This window comes from Mustela erminea, chromosome 3 (assembly GCF_009829155.1).
Source record: "Mustela erminea isolate mMusErm1 chromosome 3, mMusErm1.Pri, whole genome shotgun sequence".
Classification (NCBI taxonomy): domain Eukaryota; kingdom Metazoa; phylum Chordata; class Mammalia; order Carnivora; family Mustelidae; genus Mustela; species Mustela erminea.
This window is the reverse complement of record NC_045616.1, coordinates 153,466,815-153,492,886: the sequence shown is the minus strand read 5'-3', so window position 1 is coordinate 153,492,886 and position 26,072 is coordinate 153,466,815. Positions and strand designations below refer to the sequence as shown.

The window sequence follows — 26,072 nt, the reverse complement described above, 5'->3', positions numbered from 1 at the left end:
AACATATGGAAAGATATCACATATTTAGAATTATAATTTTTTAAATATCCATACTGCCCAAAACAATCTACAGATTCAGTAAAATCCCTATCAAAATCCTAATGACATTTTTTATAGAAATATAGAAAACAATCCTAAAATTCATATGGAACAACAGAAAACCCCAAATAGCCAAAGCAATTTTGAGCAAGAACAAAGCTGAAGGCTTCACATTTCCTGACTTCAAAATATCTTACAAGGTTCTACTAATCAAAACAGTATGATATTGGCATTAAAAATAGACCTATAGACAAATGAGATGGAAGAAAGTCCAGAAATAAGCCCATATATATGTGGGCAACTGATTTGTAACAAGGCTGCCAAGAATACATACAATGGGGAAAGGACAGTCTCTTTAATAAATGGTGCTGGGGGGTGCCTGGGTGACTCAGTGGGTTAAAGCCTCTGCCTTCAGCTCAGGTCATGATCTCAGGGTCCTGGATCCAGCCCCGCATCGCATCGGGCTTTCTGCTCAGCAGGGAGCCTGCTTCCTCCTCTCTCTCTCTGCCTGCCTCTCTGCCTACCTGTGATCTCTCTGTCAAATAAATAAATAAAATCTTTTAAAAAATAAATAAATAAATGGTGCCGGAGGCACCTGGGTATCTATAGACAAAAAAATGAAATTGGGCTCTTGTCCAACACCATATACAAAAGTCAACTCAAAAATCAGTTAACGACCTAAACATAAGACCTGAAGCCTTAAAACTCCCAGAAAAAAAATACAACAGGTAAACACTCCCTGACATCAATCTTGGCAATGACTTTGGATAGGACACCAAAGCATAGGTAACAAAAACAAAAACAAATGGGACTACACCAAACTAAAAAAATCTTCTGCATGGCAAAGGAAACAATTAACAAATGAATAAGTAACTTATGGAACGAGAGAAAATATTTGCAAACCATACCTCTGATAAAGGGTTAATATGCAAAATAAAGAACTCCTAATACTCAATAACAAAAAAGGTAACCTGATTAAAATGGGCGAAGGAATTGAAAAGAGATTTTTCCGGAGAAGACATACAAATGGCCAACAGGTATATGAAAAAGTGCTTAACATCAATAATTACCGGGGAGATGCAACTCAAAATTACAGTGAGATATCATCTCACACCAGTCAGGATGAATGTTATCAAAAACAAACCAAAAAACCCAAAAGATAAGTGTTGGCAAGGATGTGGGGAAAGGGAACCCAGGTACACTATTAGTGGGAATGCAAGCTGGTAAAGCCGGATGGAAAACAGTGTGGACCTTCCTCAAAAACTTAAAAATAGAGGGGCACTGGGTGGTGCAGCTGGTTAAACATCCAACCTGGTTTTGGCACCAGTCGTGATCTCAGGGTCATGAGACTGAGCCCTCTATCGGCTCCCCACTCAGCTCAGAGTCTGCTTGAGTTTCTCTCTCCCTCTCCCTCTGCTCCTCCCCATCCTCTCTCAAATAAATAAATAAATCTTAAAAAAAAAAAAAAAAAAGGTAGGTAGGGCCCCAGGTGACTCCGTCAATTAAGCATCCAGCTCCTGACTTTGGTTCAGGTCATGATCTCACAGTTGTGGGATCCAGCCCTGTGTGGGGCTCTGTGCTCAGCATGGGGTCTGCTCAAAATTCTCCCTCCCTCTCCCTCTGCCTCTGCCCCACTCCCTGCTCCCATGCATGTCCCCACTCTCTCTCTCTCTCTCCCTTTCCTGCTCCAAACAACTAAATAAAATCTGAAAAAAAAAATTAAAATAAAAAGATAAAATAAATAAATAGAATTACCATAGGATCCAACAATCTCACTTCCAGGCACGTAACCAAAGGAAATACTATCACTATCTCAAACAGATGTCTGCACTATCCAGTTCACTTCAGCATTATTTACAGTTGCCAAGATGTGGGAACAACCTAAATGTTTGTTGATATACAATTGGATATACATGCAATGGAATATTATTTGGCTTAAAAAAAAAAAAAAAAAGAAGGAAATCCTGCCATTTGCAACAACAAGGATGAACCTGGAAGGCATTATGCAAAGTGAAGTAAGCAAGACACAGAAGGGCAAATACTACACGATACTATTTATAGGAGAAATCTGAAATTGTGAGACTCATAGAAACAGAGTAGACCTCTGACTGCCACGGGTAAGGGGAGGAGGTATCACTCCCCTCTCCTCCGAGTCAAAAAGTCAAAAATACAGTGTTTCGGTTATACAAAATGAGTAAGTTCTAGAGGTCTAGTGTAAAGCAAGATGTCTATAGCTAACAATACTGTTTGTAAACTTAAAATTAGCTATAAGAGATCTTAGGCTGTGTTCTTATCACAAAATAATAACAATAATAATTGAAGAAATCAGGAGGAAGCTTTTGGAGGTGATGGATATGTTTATGACATAGATTACAACGAGGGCCCCATGGGTACACACTTACTTCAAAACTCATCAAGTTGTGTATTTTAATTATGTATACTATTTTGTATATCATTCACACCTTAATAAGCTGGTTTAAAAACAAAACTAAAATCTATCTTAAATTCTAAATTAATTAATATTATTAATCTTAGAAAGTTATAATAATTTAGTACTTGTATGGGAAATATTCAGTAGAATCTAAATATACTAACACAAACAAAATTGTATATTTCCTTTACTGATATGGCTAAATATAATAATTTAATTTAAAATCAGCATCCTGAAGACAACTTAAATAAGGTTGGTTCTAGAAACCTTGTTACTAATTTTCCAAAAAGAATAAATAACACTTAAATCCCTAAGTATATTAAGTATTTCCAATACCCACAGATGGTATTCTTTCAAAATAACATTAGCCAGGTTCCAGGTTAATGTTAGGTGTATAAATGTATAGATTTTCTATTTCTTGCATAAAGGAGCTATGTTTCATATCTTACAATTATTTCACCCACTATTGTAACTAGCACAGGAAACATTTATCAGACTAGACTGGAGATATAACCACAAAAGATTAAAGGTTATCAAAGGTTTAAGAACATTTCAAAACCCAGATGCACGATATAAACTACTATAGATACAGGAGGTCCATGAAGGGGTTGATGGGGGGGAACTAATATTCCTAAGGAAACAAAGAAAGCATGAAGGATGTGATGAGTTCTGATCAAGCTTTGGAATGTAGATAAACAAAGGAGATGGAAGAGAATATTCTTGATCTAAGTGGGCTAATGTGTGGAGGATGAGGATGATTTAAGTGCATTCAGGGTCACCTGGGCAGCTCAGTCAGTTAAGAACCCAACTCTTGATGTTAGCTCAGGTCATGATCTCAGGGTTGTGAGATCCATCCCTGGTCAGGCTCTGCAGTGGGTGTGGAGTCTGCTTAAGATTCTCTCTCTCTCCCCCTCTGCCCCTCCCCGCTGTGTGCTCCCTCTCTCTCTCTCTCTCTAAAAGAAGGAAGGAAGGAAGGAAGGAAGGAAGGAAGGAAGGAAGGAGAGAGAGAGAAAGAAAGAAAGAAAGAGAAAGAAAAGAAAAGAAAAAAGAAAGAAAAGAAGGGAGGAAGAGAAAGAGGGAAGAAAGGATGGAGGTATATCTAGGGGGAAAAGAGAGGGAGTTTCATGTTTGGTTAGAGAAGACTGGAAGTAAGTCATGGCCGTACTATAGAAGGACAATGAATTTCAACAGACTGACTCATTCATTCAACACTACAACCATCAGACACTGGTAGCGGCCACAATTGTGAATGAAAAATAGGTAGTCCTTGACCTCATCGACCTTTTAGTTGAGCCAGACAAATCAGCATTAATCAAATATATACACAACTAAGTATATAACAGCAAACTGTGGTTAGTCGCAAAAGGAAGAGCACAGAGTGCTAGAAAGTGTTAACATGGAAACAGGCTCTGTAGAAGAGAGGGAAACGGGATGGCTCCCCTGAGGAAGGGATATTTGGCTGAGCCAGGATCATCCGAACAAAGGAAGGAGGGTCCCAGTCAGATGGAGGAGGAGGACGTCACATGGGAAGAAAACGCAGCCTGTTCAATGATCAGGAAGAACAGAGCAGGGGTAAAAAATCAACGTCAAGGGAAGCTGGTGGAGGTGGGCGGGGCCACTCTTCCCAGCCTTAAGGCCAGGCTAGAGACCATGGCCTTTTTCCCAGGAGCAAGGGATGGCCATAGAAGTAGAAAGCAACGTGGTTGTGTTTGTGTTTTCATCGCTCTTCTGTCAGCAGTGTGAGCTGGCTGGCAGACAGCTGAAACTGGAAGAGAGGTCATCCGAGCTACTGAGGTTTTCCAGGTGAGTGACAATGACAGCTTGGCCTAGGAAGTCTGCCTGCGAGAAGGAAAGCGCTAGAGACAATGCCCCAGTATTTAAAAGATAGGGTCGATGAGACTTGGAGATCGAGCAGACTTGAGAGCTGGAGGAGGCCCAGATGCTCAAGACAAAGCTCTGATTGCGTAGTTTAGTGGATGATGTCGTGATCCTGGGCGAAGGACCAGAGGAGAGGAAGTTCGGTGTCAGGCACTTGGAGAAGCAGTCTGTGAAACCCCCCTGAGAATGTATCTAGCAGGACCAGCCAAGTGCATAGATTTCAAGCCAAAAGACAGGCCAGACTGGAGAGAAAAGCTGGTGGGGCCCATCACCCAGGAGGCTAAGGGTGAGCTCGCCTGGGAAGAAGACTGGAGTGAAGAAAGGAGTCTGCCTTGCCCTCCCTGGGCCTGGTTCCAGAAATAACCTGGAGCTCAATAAATACATTCTCAATAAACAAACAGGGAGAGGCAGGACACTTGCTAGGAGACAAGGACATAGAAATCAAAGTCTCCCTGACCTCCATGTTATCCTGGCTTGGGTTGATACAATGAGATTTTATTTTATTTTTATTTTATCTTCTTTTTTACAATAAAATTTTAAAGAAAGGGATAGATTTGTGAGAAATTAATGAAGGGAAGATCAATAAGGTCTTTGTCTTGTAATAGAAGAGATGATTGAAATAGAGACCTCACAGGAAGGGCTCTGTATGTAAATTAAATCATCTTAATTATGGTGTATTACAATGTTTGTCACCTGAAATTGTTATTTTATTGTTTGTAATAATGCCTTACATGATACTCCACAAAGTACTTCTACACTAATTATCATCGTTCATAGTTAATTTTAATATAGCTCTGAAATTCTGTCATTTTGTGCTCTGCATTTATGTCCTATTTCAAACAATTTTTAAGTTTTACCTTTAGTTGTACTCACATTTTAATAGGACTTAAAATTATAAGTCACTGGCCTTTTCTCAAACTTCATAAGACAAAAGAGAAAATTATATATGTATATTTCAAATATGTTTAAATATTCTGTGTTTAAAAGCCACAGATTGGAAGACCATTATTGTCAACAGCAGTATGTAGAGAAGAGAATGTCTCCGGAGGCTAAGAATAGATCCATATACATAATAGACCCAGATTCGGCCCCAGTATTGATCTTTATGGCTTCTTACATCTCTGACAATCTCCTCAGCTTCAATGTCCCCAATGTCTCCATCTACCAAAGGCAAGAGATGGGCTAATCAGTTGTTCTCATGGGGGGTTCCATGGACCTGGAGAGCCAGATGTGGATATAGCACAGATGTGCATTAAGGGGGTAGGCTCCAGAACTCTTCCTCACCTCCACTTTTTCTTGTTTTATCTATTAGAGCCACTGTAAGATTTTACTGAGAAATGGGAGTCTAATTATTATTAAAACATAATGAGACAAAAAGTTTGAAAACCACTGCCATGAACCAGGGCACCCCCTGAGGGTCTGATACAATTGGTCAGGGGAGACTCCTAAACATCCCTACCATCTAAAATACCCACAAGTAACTTCTCACCAAAAGCTGAAAACCATAAACTTAATGATCTCTAACATATCCTCTACCACATCTATGTTCAATTTCATTTAGAGTGAGAGAGATATTCGTGTTCTGCAGGACGGATGATCGTGGACAGAACTGGAAGCAGTCAAGGACCCAAGTCACAGAACAGTCTAACATCCCCTTTCAAGGACAGAAGCCAGCAAGAGCATTGTCGGGAAAGGTGTTCTTCTTTGAGGTCCAACCCTGCAGCCACAAGAACAAAATGTCCAAGAGACAATCGGCTTTAACTACCCTGAGGTTGACCAACCCACTCTGAAAAGAACACAAATGCTATCAAAGTAGTTAAAACTTTAGTGCCTCCTTGGGACATCCTGGAACACGTCTGAGTATCCAACTGAGACAAAGCTTGCTGGCATCCTGAAAAGACTACAGTCATTGGAAATTAACTCAAGGGAGTAGGAGATTGAAGACCAGTGTCTGAAAAAAAACAAAACAAAACAAACAAACAAACAAAAAAAACCGTGTCTGATAACCACACTCTGGGAAAAATGAGCTACCTCATTTTTGCACCTTTGGTAAAAGAGCACCATCTTTCAAAAGTCCTCAAATATTGGACAAAGTGAATGTGGGCTCAGTCCAGATAATAGCATAGAAAGTAAATTCACACATGCACACATGCACACACACACACACACACACACACACACACACACACACACAGAGTTAACCAAAAACTCTAACAAAAGTTTCCACAACACTAACCAGCAACTAAGGCATCCTTCGGCCACCGGCTGAACCAGTCAATAGTGCATCCTGAAATAAGGGCAGGGAACTTCAACGCTCGGTTTCGAAATTTCTCCCCCACAGGTGAAAAGCAGAGCACAATGTGAAGGTTCTGTCGGACCCGACTCATGAAGTAGTCATGCAGGTTCTCGTTGGTAGGAGGGCGCCTGGGGTATTCCTTTTTCATGACGGATAGGAGATCACTATGAATTTCATCAATTTCATCACGAGCAAATAGGTTGGAGACCTTCAAAAGAAATGCAGATATTCAAGTTCAGGACAGACAAATGAAAAGAGATCAAAATACATAGCTTAGCTATGATACATATAACAGCTTTCCTGCATTTCTCCTTTAGAAAATTAACCAAAGTCTTCATGATACAAACAAATGGAAAGGTATTCCACACGCATAGGTTAAAAGAATTAATACTGTTAAAATGTCCATCCTTCCCAAAGTGGTGTATAGATTCCATGCAATCCCTATCAAAATACCAATAGTATTCTTCACAGAACTAGAACAGATTATCCGAAAATTTGTATGGAACCACAAAAGACCCCCAAATAACCAAAGCAATCTTGAAAAAGAAATAAAGCTGTAGATATCACAATCCCGTATCTTAAGATTTACTACAGAGTTATAATAATCAAAACAGTATGGTGCTGACACAAAAACAGTCCTACAGATCAATGGAACAGAATGGCGGGCACAGAGATAAACCCACACTTAGATGTTCAATTAATCTATGACAGAGGAATCGAGAATATATAATGGGGAAAGACCATCTCTTTAATAAATGGTGCTGAAAAAACTGAACAGCTACATGCAAAAGAATGAAAGTGGACCACTATCTCATACCATACACAAAAATAAACTAAAAATGGATTAGAGACCTAAATGTAAGGCCTGAAACCATATAACTCCTAGAAGAAACATGACAGTAATTTCTCTATCATCAGCCATCGAAACATTTTTTTCTAGATGTGTCTGTCTTCTCAGGCAAGGGAAACAAAAGCAAAAATAAACTCTGGGGACAACAACAAATTAACAGGCTTTTGCAAATCCTTTTTTAAAAATGACTAACCAAAGTCCTCAAGATAGGATACCCCAAATTTTAAATACACAAATCATATACAAATGATTCTATCACTTTCATGGCTTTTTAAAGGGGTAAAATGTTACATATCAAAAATCCAATCAGCTGTTTTATTCTCTAAACCCCAACAGAAAAAGCAATTCTTCCTACTACTGATTTCCTAAACCCTAATAATGGAAGGAAATAGCTTTAAAGTTGGAGATAATCTGAAGAGTCAAAATGCATGAAGATTAATGAGCTCCTACCTCACCCGATGATAAAACGTTGTTCATGTATTCCAAAAATGACTCATCCTTAATCTCATTGTCTGTAAAGATGAAAGTGATTCCTTTGCCTTGCTGCCCCGCCGTTCTATACAAAATCTTCAAGTCTTCCACCAGATTTGATGTGTTGTATGATCTAAAGAGATATTGTCATTGTGTCATTAGCTAAACTATTCTGATGGAGAGAAAGATCCTTACAACAATGCTTTATGCCATTCGGTTAATCAAAAGAAATACGGATGTTGTTTCATCAGATAAGAATTTTATTGTATGTGAATGTTACTCGTCCATCAAATTTCCTTACAAAGATGAAACTGATTTTTAAAAAATTTCTTTCATTTTCTAATAGCTATTCCTTTGAGAGTAATAGAGGTACATCTTAGTAAAATTTTGAGTACTTCACCATTCACAAAAGTTAAGAGCTATTTTTTCCATTGAGGCATACCCGACATATAATATTATCTTAGTTTCAGGTACACACCATAGTATTTCTGTACTTGTATATATTGCAAAATGATCACAAATAAGTCTGGCTAACAACAAGCCAAGTAACTTTATTATTTACCTGCAAATATGAAACTGGCTTTTAATTCCAGATTTCATTAACTGTTATAATTAATTTTTACATGCAAAATAAAAATCTAGAGTAAAAAGTCAACCTGAAACCAAAATATCATTTTTACCACAACTAAATGTCATCCGAATGGGTATGTTTCATTTTCAAAATATTCGTTGGTAAGGCTAACACAAGAATCAAATTGGAATGCTTATTATGTACCTGTCTGCAGCTGGTTTTTTTTTTTTTAAGATTTTTTTCTTTAATTTGTCAGAGAGAGAGATAGAGAGCACACAAGCAGGTGGAGTGGCAAGCAGAGCAGGCAGAAGCAGGGTCCCTGCTGAGCAAGGAGCCCGAAGTGAGACTCGATCCCAGGAGCTGGGATCATGACCTGATCTGAAGTCAGATGCTTACCCGACTGAGCCACCCGGATGTCCCTGCAACTGGTATTTTAGAAGATACCTCATAAATTAATCTAAATTAAATCATATCAGGCCTTAATTATATAGGCTGAGGAGAATGCTCTAATTCAAATATGCCCTCTTGGGGCGCCTGGCTGGCTCAGTCGGAAGAGTGTATTACTCTAGATTTCAAGGTTGTAAGTTTGAGCCCCATGCTAGGTATAGAGGTTACTTAAAAATAAAACCTTTTAAGGTGCCTGGGTGGCTCAGTGGGTTAAGCCTCTGCCTTCGGCTCTGGTCATGATCCCAGGGTCCTGGGATTGAGTCCCATATTGGGGTCTCTGCTCAGTAGGGAGCCTGTTTCTTTCTCTCTCTCTCTGCCTACTTGTGATCTTTCTCTCTCTGCCAAATAAATAAATAAAATCTTTTAAAAAAATAAATAGGATAAAATCTTTTTAAAAAGTAAAATAAAATATTTTTTAAAAAATGGTGGCCTCTCATCCCCCAAAACAATTTCATTGCATCTCTGAGTTCCCTGTAAGAATTTTCTGAGCAATCAGTCTACTGTAATATAACAGCTGGAAACATGAAATATCACACTCTAAATCTTCTTTCACTGTCAAAAGCAATTCTTTAGTGGAAATCAGCCTGCAGTACTGAAATATTAGAGAGGTCCCAAAACAGAGTAGCTCATTACCACCAAAAGTAAAAATAAAGATGTTCCAATCCTGGAGATTCAGACTTACTGAAACATTATTTCAATTTTCTGACATTAAATAAACTCAGAGTTCAGAGCACAAGAGCAAATGGCCTTCTGATTTTTTTTAAAGCTACTAACTATTTAACTCTATACTCTGTGCTTTCTGATCATCTAAAACCTAAAACCTAGAACCAGAAAACCCTCACAATGCCTCAGTATTTTAAGAAAATGTCTGCAGAAGTGCTATCTGAGAGATTAGAAAAGAATTTCAAAGATGCAGTCCCCCATAGAGAGAGAGAAAGGAAAGAACCTCACCTCAGCTCTTCCTGACTTGGGAAAACTTTTCAACCCAGTCCGTGGATCAAGGACCCACTGCCTCAAATAAGGGCCTCAGCCCTCTAACGCAGGGCTGTGCTTCTCAAATGGGAGGTTCTTGCTTCCTGATTCTTGGCCACATAGCAATTCGCCGGCTTGGGCAGTAAGAAGGTCTCTTGAAGGTGTGAGAAGGCCAAGGAGTTGGCCCTCCTCTTCATCAGTAATGGTGGTGACTAAGACCCTTATGACATGCAGAGAAACTAACTGATCACTGAGAGAGGAGCCAAAAGACATTTTTCCTGAGGCAGTATGGGACGGTGAAGGTCAAGCCAGAGCAGAAACCAGAAATACCGTGGTCAATTCCCAGGCAGATGTGGGATTTCAGGTAAGTGATAGCCTCTGAGTCTCGGCTGTAAGATAGGCTAATATAACTATATGCCTTGCTAACTGACAAAGTTCCTTCGAAGACCAAACTAGCCTATGCATATAAAAGTGCTTTGAAAACTGTAATACAAATATGAGGAACAACAATGTCAGAGTCCAGTCTCTTTCCTGCATGGGTTATCTTTTACCTAACTCAGCTGCTATCCACAAACTCGCAGAATTATACACAAGGCGATGAGAATTATGTCTCTCTGTCCTAGTACTTGAAAAACAAAGAGCAACCTTTTGGATTTATTCTCCAAGCAGAAGCCTATAATTCTGACCAAATGAAAAGTGTGACAACCCAGACAACAGGATCTTAAATGTGGCGTTAATAGTTACCAATTGTCCTAGCGGGTATCTACGGGCCTCCATCAGGAACAGATGGAGGGATGCTTTGCCTGACTGGGCCAAGCCAAAGCTCTACAGCACCCCCAAGAGGCAAGACTTCCTGCTCCCACCCATAAGTTAACCTCTAATAATTCTCAGCCCAACTAAACTTTCCAAACTGGCTTTTTTTTTTTTTTTTTTTTTTCCAGGATTGCTGGATTCCTGGTTTCTTTCTTTTTTTTTTTTTTTTAAGATTTTATTTATTTATTCGAGAGAGAGACAGTGAGAGAGAGCATGAGAGGCGACAAGGTCAGAGGGAGAAGCAGACTCCCCATGGAGGCTGGGAGCCTGATGCGGGACTCGATCCCGGGACTCCGGGACCGTGACCTGAGCCGAAGGCAGGTGCTTAACCAACTGAGCCACCCAGACACCCCCAAACTGGCTTCCTGCCTCTCATCTTGATTAATCCTGAAATTCTGTTCAGCCCCTCTGGGTCACCTCTGCGTATCTCCCCATGCTGAGAGAGATTCACTTCCTAGTTTTACCCACACTACACACTTATGACTAAGGACGCCCGCCGCCCAGGGTTTCCGACCTTGATGAGTTGTACGCATCAGTCAGCTAGCTTCCCAAGCCAGAACTAGGACGCACCAAGTTCAAAAATTCAACTTCCCAACCAGGTGGTGGGTATTATAGAGGGCACGGATTGCATGGAGCACTGGGTGTGGTGAAAAAATAATGATGCTGCTATGCTGAAAATAAATAAATTTTAAAAAAACGTTAAAAAATAAATTTCAACTTCCCAGTGATCCTGAGTCCGTCCTTTTTCCTCCGTCCTCACCGCTCCCACTCCTGACCCATCATCTCTTGCCTTGTAACTCTCTCCATGTAGCTCCTCCATCTGTATTCTGTACATACATACCCACAGGCCCTTCCTATCAGTAATTCATTAATGGTTCCCTGTCGCTTTAGGATCAAGTCCCTATTCCTTATCATACCTTCAGTAGCCTCCACTTCTATCCCTTTCCCACTTGCTATCTCACACCACACACCCTGCCAGATTTAACTTCTTCCAGGGCCTCAGTGTGACTTCACGTGTGCTGACTCTTTTGCCAGGAACACTCGGCACCTCACCTCTTCTCTGAGATAATCCCTATTCATACTTGGGTCTTAGTTTAAACATCTTTTCCTCCAGGAAGCCTTTTCTGACCATCTCCCAGACTAAGTCAGGACTCCCTCCCCCATGTTACAGCAGGAGCTGGGTGGTCTTCATTGATTCTCTTCCAGTAGACAGCACCTGAGTAGGACACCTTCCTGAATGAACTGCTCCGCTGCCTGACCCCCTTGACTATTGTAAGCTCTGCGATGACACGAGCCAGCTTTACCTTGGTCACCATGAACTCCCCAGCACCTAGCCAGTGCCTGACACATGGCTGGTGTCCAAGAACTCTTTCTAAATATATGAATGAGTGGGCGCCTGGGTGGCTCAGTGGGTTAAGCCACTGCCTTCGGCTCAGGTCATGATCTCAGGGTCCTGGGATCGAGTCCCGCATCGGGCTCTCTGCTCGACAGGGGGCCTGCTTCCCTTCCTCTCTCTCTGCCTGCCTCTCTGCCTGCTTGTGATCTCTGTCTGTCAAATAAATAAATAAAATCTTTTAAAAAAAAAAAGTTTAAAAAAAATATATGAATGAGTGAATCAATATAAATTTTCCATCTACTTTTCTAGTTTATTAACATTCTTGAAATCTGAAGTAACAATTAGTAGAGATAAATTTCTTCCGAAATACACCACAAGGAACACATGTAATATTCATGTCATGCATAACATAAAAACAAGGAGGCATCTATTCATTACAATGAGAGAGGTTGAAATACTTCAAAAGCAAATTATTAATGTGAAAATTTCATAATCTATAATAAAAGTTGAAAGGAGATGATGGTAAGTCAGCATTTAGGAAGGAAAGTGATTGATTCCTCATGTATAAGAAAAATGCATTCTTTAGTTCAAGTGGCCTCTGAAAACCTGCTCTCAAAATCCATTTCAGGTGAATTAAAGTGAAAGCATGTTACCTGGTCAGAGTGATCTGGAAGGAAGTATAGCCGGCAATGAACGAAGCCAACCTCGTCAGGTTCTGCTTCCCTGATCCGCCCACTCCAACCAGGAGAGCATTTCCCCGGGGCGTGCCAATGACGCGCGAGATCTAGAATGTGCAGTAGAAAAGGGACATATCATTGTTCAATGTGCAAATATTCCACTTTTTTCCTATATAAGCATTTGGGAAGACATAAGTGTCTCAGGACGGGCATGGAGAGAGACATTGTCCGGACGAAGGAGGCTATTTCTGAAAGAGAATGCTGTTTGAAGAGGGTGTGTTTTGGGGGGTGCCTTTGGGAAACTAGAGGAGACCAGTACTGAAAAGTCAACCCAAGCTACCCCTATGGCCTGTTAAAGGAGAGAAATAAAGAGGACGTGGAGGTTTCCTTTTAGTCTCCCAACCTAATGCAGTGGGACAGGAAAGAGACTGAAATTTCAAGGCAACGTGTATTTCTGGAATACAGAACACACCGTTAATGAGAATATCCTCAACATTTGAAAAATGGCGGAGAGCTCAAATTGAAGGGAAGAAAATCCCCAAAGTGCAGCACAGGTGATGGAGCTTTTTAAAAGAAGAGGAGGAGGAACAGGAAGAAAGGAGGCATAAACACCGTCCCATTATTTGGCACAGACAGTGAGACCTAAGGAACTGCCCAAGAAGTGAATATGGGTGGGCGAGTGAGTAGCCCCAGACTAGCTCAAGTTCCCGTCATGGCAGACGTCCATGTTTCTTTCGCTTTATTGTTATTGATGACAGCTTCTACCACCAGCTTCTAACGCCCACCTAGAGGAGATTCAGTACAGGCTTCTCCTTGATGCTCGCTTCTCCTTACTCCATACATGGGAACTATTTCTCTTCCCCTCCTAGCTGCCGTCTGAGCCTGGGGAATTACCCTGATACCCCCTTGTCTGCAAACTGATGACAGAGTGTGAGACAGGGCTGAGAAAGTCACTTCTCTGCAGCTGGCGGAAACTCCCTGGGGTAACCCAGGCTCCGTATTCTGCCAGTGGATTGCTAAACATCCTTTCTCAGGATTACCTCCTCTGGGAAGGGCTATACTTTCCTCTTTTGGGGACATCTCCTATTTTCTTCTTATTGAGGTTTAATAAAATGTTGGGACTACGCTTGTCTTTTAGATTATTTCCCCCAGCTTAGTGTGAGCATGGGAAATGGAGACCATTTTCTTGTCTCTGCTGTGGACCTGAGAGCCTGTGGACTAGGTGTGGGATGTCCCCGTGGCATTCCTATTCGGCATGCCCTCGTGATTCTCTGTAAAGTTGTTGCAGGCAGGGTAGGAACGGTACTGGCAAGAATGATTTTGCCAATATCTGTTTGTATTATTTCCCTGGTATTCCTTCAAGAGGCCTAGATATGGAAGGTAAGAAGCTATCGAAAACCACATGAGAATCTTCTGTGTCTTTCCTTAATGAACATTTTTCAAAATATAAAGTTTTTGTCATAACCATTTCCTTTCAGTGGTGTTGGTGAATATGGTAAAGGTTTAAATAATTTTTCTTAATTAATTAGGTATTGGGAACCTTCACCCCACATCTTTTCCTGAAACTAGACCTAGGTCTTATATTAAAATTTTCCGTTCCCAGTCTCTAGCACACAGTAAATGCTTAAACCCTCTACAACAAATAAACATAAATATGAACAAACAAGTAGGAGGGTTTAAAAGAGACTCAAATCTCATAATCTAATTACAAACTAAAATTAAATGAGAAAACAATTGAGTAAAACCTTTAAATGGGACTCTTTAGTCTTACTCTATACAGATTGTGAGACAGAAATATTCTTCAATTCTTTTAGCAAATATTTTAAAAATTAATACTGCCCATCCTGCCCCACAGGTGCTCACATGCTAGCAGAGGAGAGAGACCTATTAAAGGAAATGTGAGGCTGCACAGCCCACAGTGAATGTGGAAACAGGTAAGAACGGTAGTGAAGGGAACAGTGCTGCTGGTAGAGGCAAGTCTTGGGTGTGGAGCTGGAGAGCCATCTGGATCTTGGAATAACTTGAAATCAAGAAGGGGGCATGCCCGGCAGGAGCTGAGCTACATTTCAGGAAGAAACGATGGGCTACAGAAAGTCTCAGAATCGGCAGAAGGGCTGAGGTGTCCCCATAGAAATGGAACTCCAGCACGAGGTACAGAAATATCAGGAGGCAAGGCAGCAAAGGGTGCTTTAGGGCCACACTTTTTTTTTTTTTTTTAATTCAAATACAATTGACGACTCTCCATAGAACAAGGCAAATGAAAGCTCAAATGTGAATGTAAATCATTGACTTGGCTTGAAAACCCAAAGATTGCCCTAGTGCATTCGTGAGGATAAACACCACTCAGCCATGATCGTGAGGAAAGGAAGAACAAGGATATTCTAAGACAAGACCGTCTTCAAAGACACCCCCGACCTCCTGGCGGGCTCACGGCCGGCTCAGACTCTGCAGTCTTCAGTGGGGGAAGGAGGCGGCGCGGGGGGTTCTGAAGGGCCAGCCACGCCAGCAGGGCCTTGCTCCGAGTCCAGAGTGGGGGGCATCTCCCCGGCTTCATCACTTTTCTTGGTAGATATCTCTTCTCCCGTGGCCATGGTGACTCTGCGCCTGGTCACCTCGGAGGCCAGGTCTCCGTAGGGCAGGTTGTTGGCGTGGACTGTGAGGCTCTTCTGGGCCATGGCCTTGCACTCCGAGGACTCAAGGGCTCCAAACCAATCTATCTAGTATCCCAAGTGTGCCTATTCTCCTTCTTGTGAATACTGAGGTGAATAAATTGGGTGCCCGTGTTCACAGAGCTTATTGCCCAGTAAGGAAGACACACACACACACCAACAAATTTCACATGAGTCAGCGCATGGGTGAAGTGCTCTGGAAACCGGGTGTGCTTCATCAGGGATAGCCGATTTTTCTGGATTACATGCTAAGCAGAGTAGAAGCCACTGGCCAGAGTGCTACGCAGGGGCTATACCATGAAAAGCCACATGCACCATGGTTTGAATCTTTACCAAAGACGCAAAAGAGCTACCACAGAGGTACTCTGTGTTTTGAAAGAAAATCTTTATTTCAATGAAAAAAGGAACCAAGAGATATGTCTGGTCTCCTATCACACCCTGTTTTGCTGCAGTTTTCATCTTAATTCTGTCTCTTGGCTTCTGTCATGTCTTGTGACTAAGTCACACATTTCAAGGTTCACATTCACACAACACAGTTGGGATGTACTGTCCCAGGAAACAGAAGAATAGAAGAGACGGTCAGCCTAGGAGAACATGAGGAATGCAATCATACCTTACTCAAAAACTCCAGTCACGAATTCCTCACTCGATTCCAGAGCAGACACAAGAGGCTAAGAGGGAAGTTGAGGGAAAGCAGTCAAAGACCCTATGCTAAGTCCTATGTGCCTCAAATGTCATGTCCCCACATTGTGAAGAAATGGTCATCACTTCATGGTCTGTTCATGAAACACAGAAACAAGAAAGTTCCAGAGAACTTCCTCAAACATAAGACTAACATAAAGTCTCATCTTTAATCTGAGCAATTATGAAATCCTAGGCCAATCAGATTTGTCTCCAAAAGACATTAGTTATAAAGTTGCCTTTGATATTATTTATTTTCTTTTCTTTCTTCTTCCTCTTAATCATTAAATATGACAGAATCATTATTTATATTTGGAAGAACATTTGTGCTCACAATTCAGTAGAGATGTTTCAGACTCTGAGAATTGAGAATGTCCAACCATATGCCCTCGTGGGGGAGACTCAATCTACAACAGTCACTCTGTCTTCCTCCGTCTCCCTGACATACTCCAGCCTTCCCCACCCTATTCTACTTTCAGAGTGAGGATCGACTAGATGAACCTTAGCTTCAGTAATTATCAGAGGTGACACTGTGTAATTATGAGATTTTTTCCTTATGGATAAACCCAAGTAATGGAAGACAGCCTCTTTCTAACTAAAAGGATGTAGCCTGAAAAAGTAACTGACATCAAGAGAGTGAGAATATCAACAACAGATTTAAAATGGCATTATTCACAGATAAATTAAGTCATATAAGTTATCAAATAAATAACATATTTTACTTCCAACCTTGAGAGTCAACTATGCTATGAATAGATACTGGAATGACTCCTGTGACAAAGTAGAAAGGCAAATGTACTTTCCTGGTAGACTTCATTCTAACAGAATTTTCATCCAACTCAAACTCAATCGTTTATGAATTCTTTTTAAATTATCATTCCTAACTGTGGTAAAATATATATCACACAAAATGTACTGTCTTAACTACTAAGTGCATAGTTCAGTGGAATTATGGGATTAAGCACATTTACATTGCTGTGTGAGCACCACTACCAACCATCTCCAGGACTCTTTTCATCCTGCAAAAATGAAACTCTGGACCATAAACACACTCCATTCTCCCTACCTCCAAGCCCCAGGCAACCACCATTCGACTTGCTGTCTCTATGATTTTGACTAGACTAAGTACCTCCAATAAGTGGAATCATAACAGTATTTATCCTTTTGTGACTGGCTTCTTTCACTGAGCATAATGTCTTCAAAGTTCACACACTATTTTTACAGCTTTCTTTTGCATAATGCAAAAAAATAAATAGACCTTTTGCCTGTGCTTTGAACTCATATGTCAACTGCATTCATTCAATGTGGTGAAAACACTGAGCCGGAAGCCATATGGCAACACTGGATAAAATTATATGGATAGTAACCATGCTCTGATATTCCGGCTGATTTTCAGCCTACAGGTGTGACACGGTGCATTCCGTTTGGAAATGAAATTGGAATATGGCATTGAGTTTATTTGCAAATTAAATATTCTTCCAGGAGATGAAAGAGGAGAGAAAAAAAAAACTCTGGTGTGAAGCCAAGCATCCATCACTTTGGGGAGGGGTTACTGGGTGTGGCCACTGACCTTGACTAAGTGAACCATGGCGTCCTGGAAGAAGACCAAATCCATGCCCATGCCGCGGACGCTCTCATTATACAGCTGCAGGAACATAGTCAAACGCTCTTTCAGATGATCAAAAGATTCAATTCGCTCATAAATCTTGGGCATTTCAGTATCGGCCTCCTCCGGCGTTTCACCTAGGTTGGGGCAAAGTAATTTGCTTTCTTCAAATCACTGGGCTTTCCTAGTTCCTTCAGCCTAAATTAATATACTCATAACTCAACATTTTCACATGCGATACTAATTTCATCTGAATGCCATATTATATGTTTTTAGAAAAGAAAAGAAAAGAAAAGAAAAGAAAAGAAAAGAAAAGAAAAGAAAAGAAAAGAAAGCAGGGGCACCTAGGTGGCTCGGTCATTTGAGCGTTTGACTCCTGATTTCAGCTCAGGTCAGGATCTCAAGGTCCTGGGACAGAGCCCCAGTGGGCTCCATGCTCAGTGGGAAGTCTGCTTGAGCTTCTCTCTCTCCCTCTGCCTTGCCCCCACTTGCATGCCCTCCTCCCTCCCTCCCTCTCTCTCTAATAAATAAATAATATTTTTAAAAAAAGAAAGAAAGTAAGTAAACAACAGTAAAAGCATTGGATTTCTTGTGATCCTACCTAGTCTTAGTTCTTTACAGTCTAGAAAGGGCCAATTTCAAATAATGTTATATATATTGAATTTAATCCAAATCTATATTTGAATATTGGCATTTCAAGGAAGTTTCCAGAGGTATTCGTTTAATGGTCAAAATGAAGATCAAAAAAGTAGGGATTTAATGTCAAAATCAGCTAAAGAGGTCAAGACTTAAAAGATTTTTAAATAAGAAAAAAAGAAAAAGGTCATTGCATTTACTTAGGAAATTCTTATGAATCAGGAATTTTAGGCTAGTTGTGAAGAGAAAAGTGAATTTGGGGAGTGGAGGGAGAGGGCTGAGAGAAAACAGAATAGTATTTCCTAAATAAACATAGTGAATTATGTCACTGGGGTAAGATGTATTAAAATCAATCTACTTTTTTTTAAGGTTTTTATTCATTTATTTGACAGAGACAGACAGCGAGGAAGGGAACATAAGCAGGGGGTATGGGAGAGGAAGAACCAGGCTTCCCGCTGAGCAGGGATCCTGATCCAGGGCTCGATCCAAGGATCCTGGGATCATGACCTGAGCTGAAGGCAGCGGCTTAACCAACTAAGCCACCCAGGTACCCCAAAATCAATATGCTTTTCTAAAAAAAAATTAGAAACACCTAATATACCAGTGTAATGCTCTTCCATCTTTGACTACAAAGCATAATGCCAAAAGAAAAGCTAAACTGGGCATAGAGTAGTTCACCAGCAGTTAACATTAGTAATAGGAAAAAAGTGATTCATGAGTTGAATATGCCAATGACAGCTTAGGAATTCGCTGGATACTAGAAGAGGGAGTGGCTCTTCCAAACTTCGCAGTACATAATCATTTTCCATTGACCCTGTCCTGATATAATAGCACATTAACCTTATTATGACAAAGCAAGAAAACTAATTTAACATAATCATGAAGATTGGCTTATTTGCAAAGCTCTCTCTAATTGAATTTCAATAGTCACTTCAGTGTTTCATAAATATTCAACTCAAGCTTCGAGAAACAAAGTGCTTAGAAGTCAAAAAAGGTTATGTGTTTGCCTCCAATGCAACTGCCCCACAAAAAAGCACTTGTGCTTTCCTCCTCGAAAACCATCATCTAATTATTTAGCCTTCTGAATTAAAGGAAATAAAATACATAAATCCTAATTTTTTATCCTTGTGAATTAGAGGAAATGAGATACATAAATTCTAATTTTAAATGTTCTTACACTTACAGGATTTTTGTATGTGTGTGACCTCATTTAAAATAAAATGTGTCAGCTTCTTTCTTTAGAAGGATCCCTCCAACTGCAAAGCCAGCAGGAATTCTCCTTTTGCAACAGTTGCTCGGAAACTTTTGATAAATCATATACAACCTTACCAAACTAGAAAGGCGCTGCTGATCATTTTCAACCATATATGAGATATCAATAGCATATATTTAAATATGTCTTTTTAAATATGGAAATTAACTTAAAATTCACCCTCAGTATTAAAAGAGGTAATTAAATGAAAGAAAATAGTCTACTTAAGCTCAGTTATTTCTGAGGGAAAGAAGTAACTGAAGCACTACTTCTTTTCCTAAGAAGAAAAGTAACATACATCTTCGTTTTTCATAGAACCATAACCACGGAAGCTTCTGTCCACATGGCCTCTTTCCAATTATAGTCAATGGTCTTCTCAGATATCTGAGGTTTATCTACTTTCAAACAGTCAGGCTGAACTGAATAATAATTATCATTATTTTTGCTACCTTTCTTTGGCAGACTGCCAAGCCACTCTCCAGATAACATTTCATTTATTCTCCACAGTGCCCTAGGGGGCATATATTAATATTTACATTTTCATAAATGAGGAGAATGAGGTTCAAGAAAGTTCAGAGACTCGCCCAGTTACTATGTGGTAGATCCCTTCCTCAAACCTACCACACTGTGTGACCGCTCTAAGTCCTGGGTACTTTCTTCTGCCCTGTCTTGTCTCCCAAATCTACCTTAATAGGAAAGACTAATATGCATAAAAAAATAGTTAACCTCTGAACGCAGTAAGTATCCACTTGGTGGATAGTAGCGCGTAGTAGCGCATACTATGTCCCTGGCTTGTTTCAGTGAAGCTTACTAGACAGAAATTCAACACGCCTAAACTGAACCTTCTGTCTTCAGGTATCACTTTGGTGAATTTCAAATGCCACTCAATAGTTTACCTGTAGCTTCAGGTGCGTCCCTCAAGAAATTCACAAAATAAGCATCTATTCCACAATCCACCAAGAGTTTTTTCTCTTCACCAAACTCCTCCTCCACCAGACCGGCTAATGCCTTATCAAACCAGGTCACGTCTTTGGACACTGTGAAACGATCAGCTATAACACGTTTACACTCGTGCTTCCACAGCTGTAACAGTACCTGTCGAAAGCATAATTAAAATGTGTTACTAGTTTCTATTTGCCACAGTTGGGAATCAAGTTGACAGAATTACAGAGCACCATCCTTCCTGATCTAAGACGTTATATTTTAAAAACCTGACATTAAAACATACTTAACTTCATTTCATATTGGTCTCATTCAAGTATATCAAATAGAGAGTAATGTCTATTCATTTTCAGTCTTTAAATTAAAGTGAAAACATCCCTTGACAAATTACTAAAACCACTCTGATTAACCAACAGGGTAATATTTTATGTGAAAGTCTTAAGTCTGTGATAAATGAGTCTATTTGGATAAGACACCTATATTCATGTGGCCAGAGCATAATATAAAATATAGTATATAAACAACTCTCATGTACACAATTGAGATATTACAAAGGTATATTTACTTAACACAATGTGAAGGAAGTTTGTGGCAAAAATCTGGATTATCTGAACAATGCAATCACCTACTCTCCATAATCCAAGCTTCAAAGTTAACTGGAAGTTGAGGAAATTAATTGCTCTACCAACCCTTTGTGTGACAAGCTCATTGGAGTTGAAAGACTGGTGGAAATTTCTTAACTTGCTGGCACTCTGCAAGTTAGGAGTTTTTTTAAACCTTTCGATTACTAATGATAAAGTGTTATTTGGTAACCAAAATATAAAAGGAACTTAGTAAGATATATTCAATGATTGCTGGAACTATTTATGGTAATTTAAAGTAAGCATCAAAAATGGCTACTCAAGAAAATAATATTTAGGACATGCATTCTGTATTACCATTAATTTGTTAATAAATTTGAGGGGGAAAAAATCAAGATAAAATGTTTCCTGCTGGTAAAATGACTCTCTGTTCTCTGTAACAAGGAGTGTGAGTTTTCCCTGGAAGAATTGTCTTGGAGTCAGCCACTGTCATTCCCTGCTTTGTGATCATCTGGGGCAAAGTTGGGGGTTTTTTATAGTGACTACTTGGTATGCCTAGTGACAGTCTGGTGGATATCTCAACTCTCCCTGTGTGTTTATGCGGACAAGCCCTAAAACCTACTTGTTTAACCACCTCCTCCATTCCATGTAAAGCTTTTAGAGAAGCCGACATTACCTATTGCCGGAACACAACGGCCAAGCTTTGGGGGGAAAAAAATTCTGGATTTTTCCGTAAGTTTCCTAGTCTGAAGAGAATTCTTTTAATGCTAGGAACTTTAATATTCAAGTGTGTGAATAAATGCTGATTTTTCAGCCAAATGAACTTTCTACTTTTCTGCCTCTTTTCAATTATACCAAGAGACGTAATTCTTTTAGTGCATCTAGTTACTTAGAAAAGAAAGATTGAAGATGATGAACAATAAAATGGTCCCTTCGACTTTGAATGTTTATAAAGATAGCTACTTTTTTAAAGTTAAAAATGTCAAGTTTAAACTATGAAGACTATTACATAATAAAATCAATAGTGGTTCTTTCTGTTATTTAGTATAAGGAGAATAGCTTATAATGGGAAAATAAGATCAATTGCTTCTTTTATTCCATTCATTAGAAAATAACTGTGTATGCTATTTCCTTAAACATAAATTAATTTAATGGAATTTTTAAAAGAAATTCTGACATACTTTTCCCTTATTTATATCAGTTGAAAACAACCCAAAAAATTAATATCCATGCTAAAACATCCCAAAATATCTCATCATTCCACAAAAATTACATTATAAATAGTATTTAGGGCATAGAATAAATAACAATGCCATTTGTTTCCCTATGTATCACTCACATCTGGTTCCGTGATAACCTCCGAGGTGGTGTTCAGCATACCCTGCCAGATCCTGGAAAGATCTCGAAGGTTAAATATGTAATGGAATTTTGCTGGTGTAGGGAGCATTTTAATCTTGGTCATCTGCCACAGTCGGCGTGTCAGGGGAACCAATTTCATCACTAAATCTCTCACTTCTTCTGAGAAACCCCTCTGAGCACAGTAGTAGCCTCTCCCAATAACACCTGAAAGAGGAGCAAAGTCATTAACATTTTGAGTGATGGTTCAAGACAGTGAAATTAAAATGAAAACCATTACAATGTAGAGTTAGCACAAATATTATACACATTTTAATAGATGGCCACATAGCAAAGAAATTTATATTAATGTTCTCTTTTTTTAATCTAAAAAAATAGATACAGGTGCAAGCCAGTTAGCATTTGACTACTGGCAGGTTGATTAAGAATTACCACTGCAAGCTCTAGCTGAACAAATTCAATATTATTAAGTGAGTGATGATAAATATATAAAGTCACCTTACAAAGACATAAGAGACAGAGAGGTCTCATGAACCCTAAGATTTCTCCATTCTGTTGTTTCTTTTCCATGCATTATAAAATATTTTAATTTACTTTATATGTAAAACTTTCTAGAAAAAAGAAGAATAATTAAAATTGATAATAGTCATTTTTTCTGGTCCGTTGTACTTTTCCCAGGTTTAGATCATTCACATATCATTTGGCTTCCAAACTTTTGCCCACTGCCGCAATCGAAGGCAGATACTTCCACACTACAGTAGCTCGGGGTGCTGAGATGACATTTTAGTCTGCCAGAAATTAATTAGGGTAATCCTAATAAGTTTTCTCTCAGCAGCAGTTTCAGAAATGGTAAATTAATACCTAACACCATGTGTACATAATTTTACACTCTTTTTCTGCAAAGAGTTAACTACAAAATCAACTATAAACTCTTTTCTTTTTCTTTTATTTATTTGACAAAGAGAGAGAGAGATCACAAGTAGGCAGAGAAGCAAGCAGAGAGAGAGCGAAGCAGGCTCCCTGCTGAACAGAGAGCTGCATGGGGGGCTCGACCCCAGGAATCTGAGATCATGACCTGAGCCAAAGGCAGAGGCTAACCCACTGAGCTACCTAGGTGCCCCTATAAACTCTTTTCATTTCTTAAACTATCACAGTTATCTACTGGGCCAGTGTTTCTTCAATGATATTAAAGAAGCATCAGAAGGCAACGTGCAGTTAAATACTATCTAATTAATCAACCAATAACCTGATTTCAATCATATAAATTACTCTGAGATCAAACTCTGGCTAATCTCTGTTATAGGCAAAATTATTTCTTTGGCCAAAATCATTATGTGGGTTGGTTAAAGTACACAAACTTTTGGAATGGCATTCCATCAATCCGGACCTCATACAGGTATATCCATGAGGAAACAATCTCATCTCCTTGTTCATTTAATGTTTTCTTCCTTGCCTAAGCCAGCAACAGTTACTCTAAGAACAAAGACAGAAAAGATCTGCCTATGCACCCAATTCAGGATATAATAAATCCTTATAGAAACAAAATCCTGATATTAACACAACTGGTAGGGCACCTAGGTGGCTCAGTAGGTTAAAGCGTCTGTCTGCCTTTGGCTCAGGTCATGATCTCAGCGTCCTGGGATCGAGCCCCACATCAGGCTCTCCGCTCAGCAGGGAGCCTGCTTCCCCTCTTGCCCTGGCCTGCCTCTCTGCCTACTTGTGATCTCTCTCTCTCTCTCTCTCTGTCAAATAAATAAATAAAATCTTTTAAAAATTAAAAATAAAAATAAACACAACTGGTGAGTGATAAGGGTAAAGACTAAGGAGCCACCCAAAGCCCCTTCTATGTTGACCTCTGGGTGCATATTTTCTGATTGGAATGCAAGCAGATGTTCTTGGTTCCCCAAGCCCCCTTGACCCATTTTACCAAAGATCTTGTCCATGGAAGCATCAGAAGGCAATGTGCAGTTAAATATAGAGAACTGCCTCTTGAGTCTTTGCGGTATATCATTCCGTCCACCCCCAGGATGGATCATGGCTGCCAAAAACTGGATGTCCACGATGCTGGTAAACTCCCCGGGCTTCTCTAGGTTATAAAATCCATTCTGTTCCATCAGCTGTCGTACTATCTCATTAGTAACCTAAGAAAGACAACTTCCAGAATTAAAAGGTCACTCCTTTACATCCCAGAAACTAGCTCCTTGAGTGTTTCCAGATAATGAAATTTATTGGAATTGAGGAACTGCATATTGAAAAAGTGAGAAAATATTTACTCCTCAAGGCATAAATCAATGTTGAATTGAAATGAACCACGTGATGGAATCAATATACCTGATCTCCCCACTCATTGATTATTGGCATATTCACATCATCAATAAGAACAGTCATCTTCTTTCCTGCAGGAGGGCCGTATGTTGTACCCATGCGTTTATCCACATAGCTCTCTATTGTCTTCTGTGAAACAAGAAAGCCAACAGAAAGATCTGTGAAAATATCCTCTAAGGCACGGTAAATGATTTTTAAAATCTAGGAACACTGGAATTGATGTGAATTACTCACAAACACCCCAAAACTCTTTTGAGTTCTGGAAACCAAAACATGAAGTACCTAAATTATCTTGCCATAATGTTAACCTTTGAACATCTGCTTTAATTTAGGAGTTAATGGAATTCTAACTAGTGTATATTTTAGTGGGATAGGACTCCTCGGTCCCATTTCTACAGATTTTTACCTTATTGTTCCTGTGTTGATGACACTGTATCCCCCAACCCCATTATTCAAAAAATAATTTAGCCCTTGCACCAGTTTCCCGGCACTGCCCAAGAAGCGTCTCAGGTCTGTGCTCTGAGCCAGACAGACTGCCACCCCTGGAAGACTGCTTGCTCTCCATTGAGAAGGCTGCCTGTGGCTTCTGTAGCCAAACACAACCCAGATTCAGGGCTTTGGAGCAGTCGGAATCACAGGGAATCTCCTGCCCTCTCAGCCGCTGAGACGAAACTGCAAACTACACCATGTGCGTCTCTCTCATTGCTTCATTCTCTGCTTAGGTGGTAAAGAAGACTACACTGCGCTCTATGAAAAATAAAAACAAATCTTCCCTAGCAATATGAAAAAGAACTTGACAACTGATTAAACTAATGTAACGTGACAGGTCAACTATTCCTCAATTTAAAGAAAAACTGATGGAAGGAGTGTTGGAAGAGGTAAGGGGGAAGATGGGGAGATAGAATCAATTACCGGATCTCCCCATTCATTGGTTGATCCAGACTATTGATCACGGGATGATCATTTCCATAAGAATACCATGTGGCTTGGAAATCAACCATCATTCAAAATGCATGAACTGAGTAACCAGAGCTAGGACCACAAAGAAAACAGAAAAGACTTCACATGTTCTCATGCTCTAGAAACTCGGTCTTAAAGGCCTCATTCCATTCCTACTACTGCAGTAATCTACTGATTCACAATTTTAAGTCCTGTTAAAGGTGATGTATAAATGTAGGAGAAAGCAGGGGTTTATTGCAATAAAATACATTCTCCTCCTATCCAAAATAAAGTTTAGTTATTT

At 39.8% G+C, this 26,072-nt stretch overlaps 1 protein-coding gene across 1 annotated transcript in view; it reads right to left on the bottom strand.

Annotated features, from left to right (window-relative positions):
* Positions 1 to 26,072, bottom strand: part of DNAH5 (dynein axonemal heavy chain 5) — a 264,535-nt gene that overhangs the window by 68,792 nt on the left and 169,671 nt on the right. Inside the window, exons 48-55 of the mRNA XM_032337743.1 lie at positions 24,836 to 24,958; positions 24,432 to 24,645; positions 22,488 to 22,711; positions 20,522 to 20,720; positions 17,702 to 17,874; positions 12,758 to 12,888; positions 7,945 to 8,098; positions 6,585 to 6,852 (exon numbers count right to left, since the gene is read on the bottom strand). Of these exons, the coding sequence (XP_032193634.1) occupies positions 6,585 to 6,852; positions 7,945 to 8,098; positions 12,758 to 12,888; positions 17,702 to 17,874; positions 20,522 to 20,720; positions 22,488 to 22,711; positions 24,432 to 24,645; positions 24,836 to 24,958 (1,486 nt within the window). The remainder of the gene's footprint in view (positions 1 to 6,584; positions 6,853 to 7,944; positions 8,099 to 12,757; positions 12,889 to 17,701; positions 17,875 to 20,521; positions 20,721 to 22,487; positions 22,712 to 24,431; positions 24,646 to 24,835; positions 24,959 to 26,072) is intronic.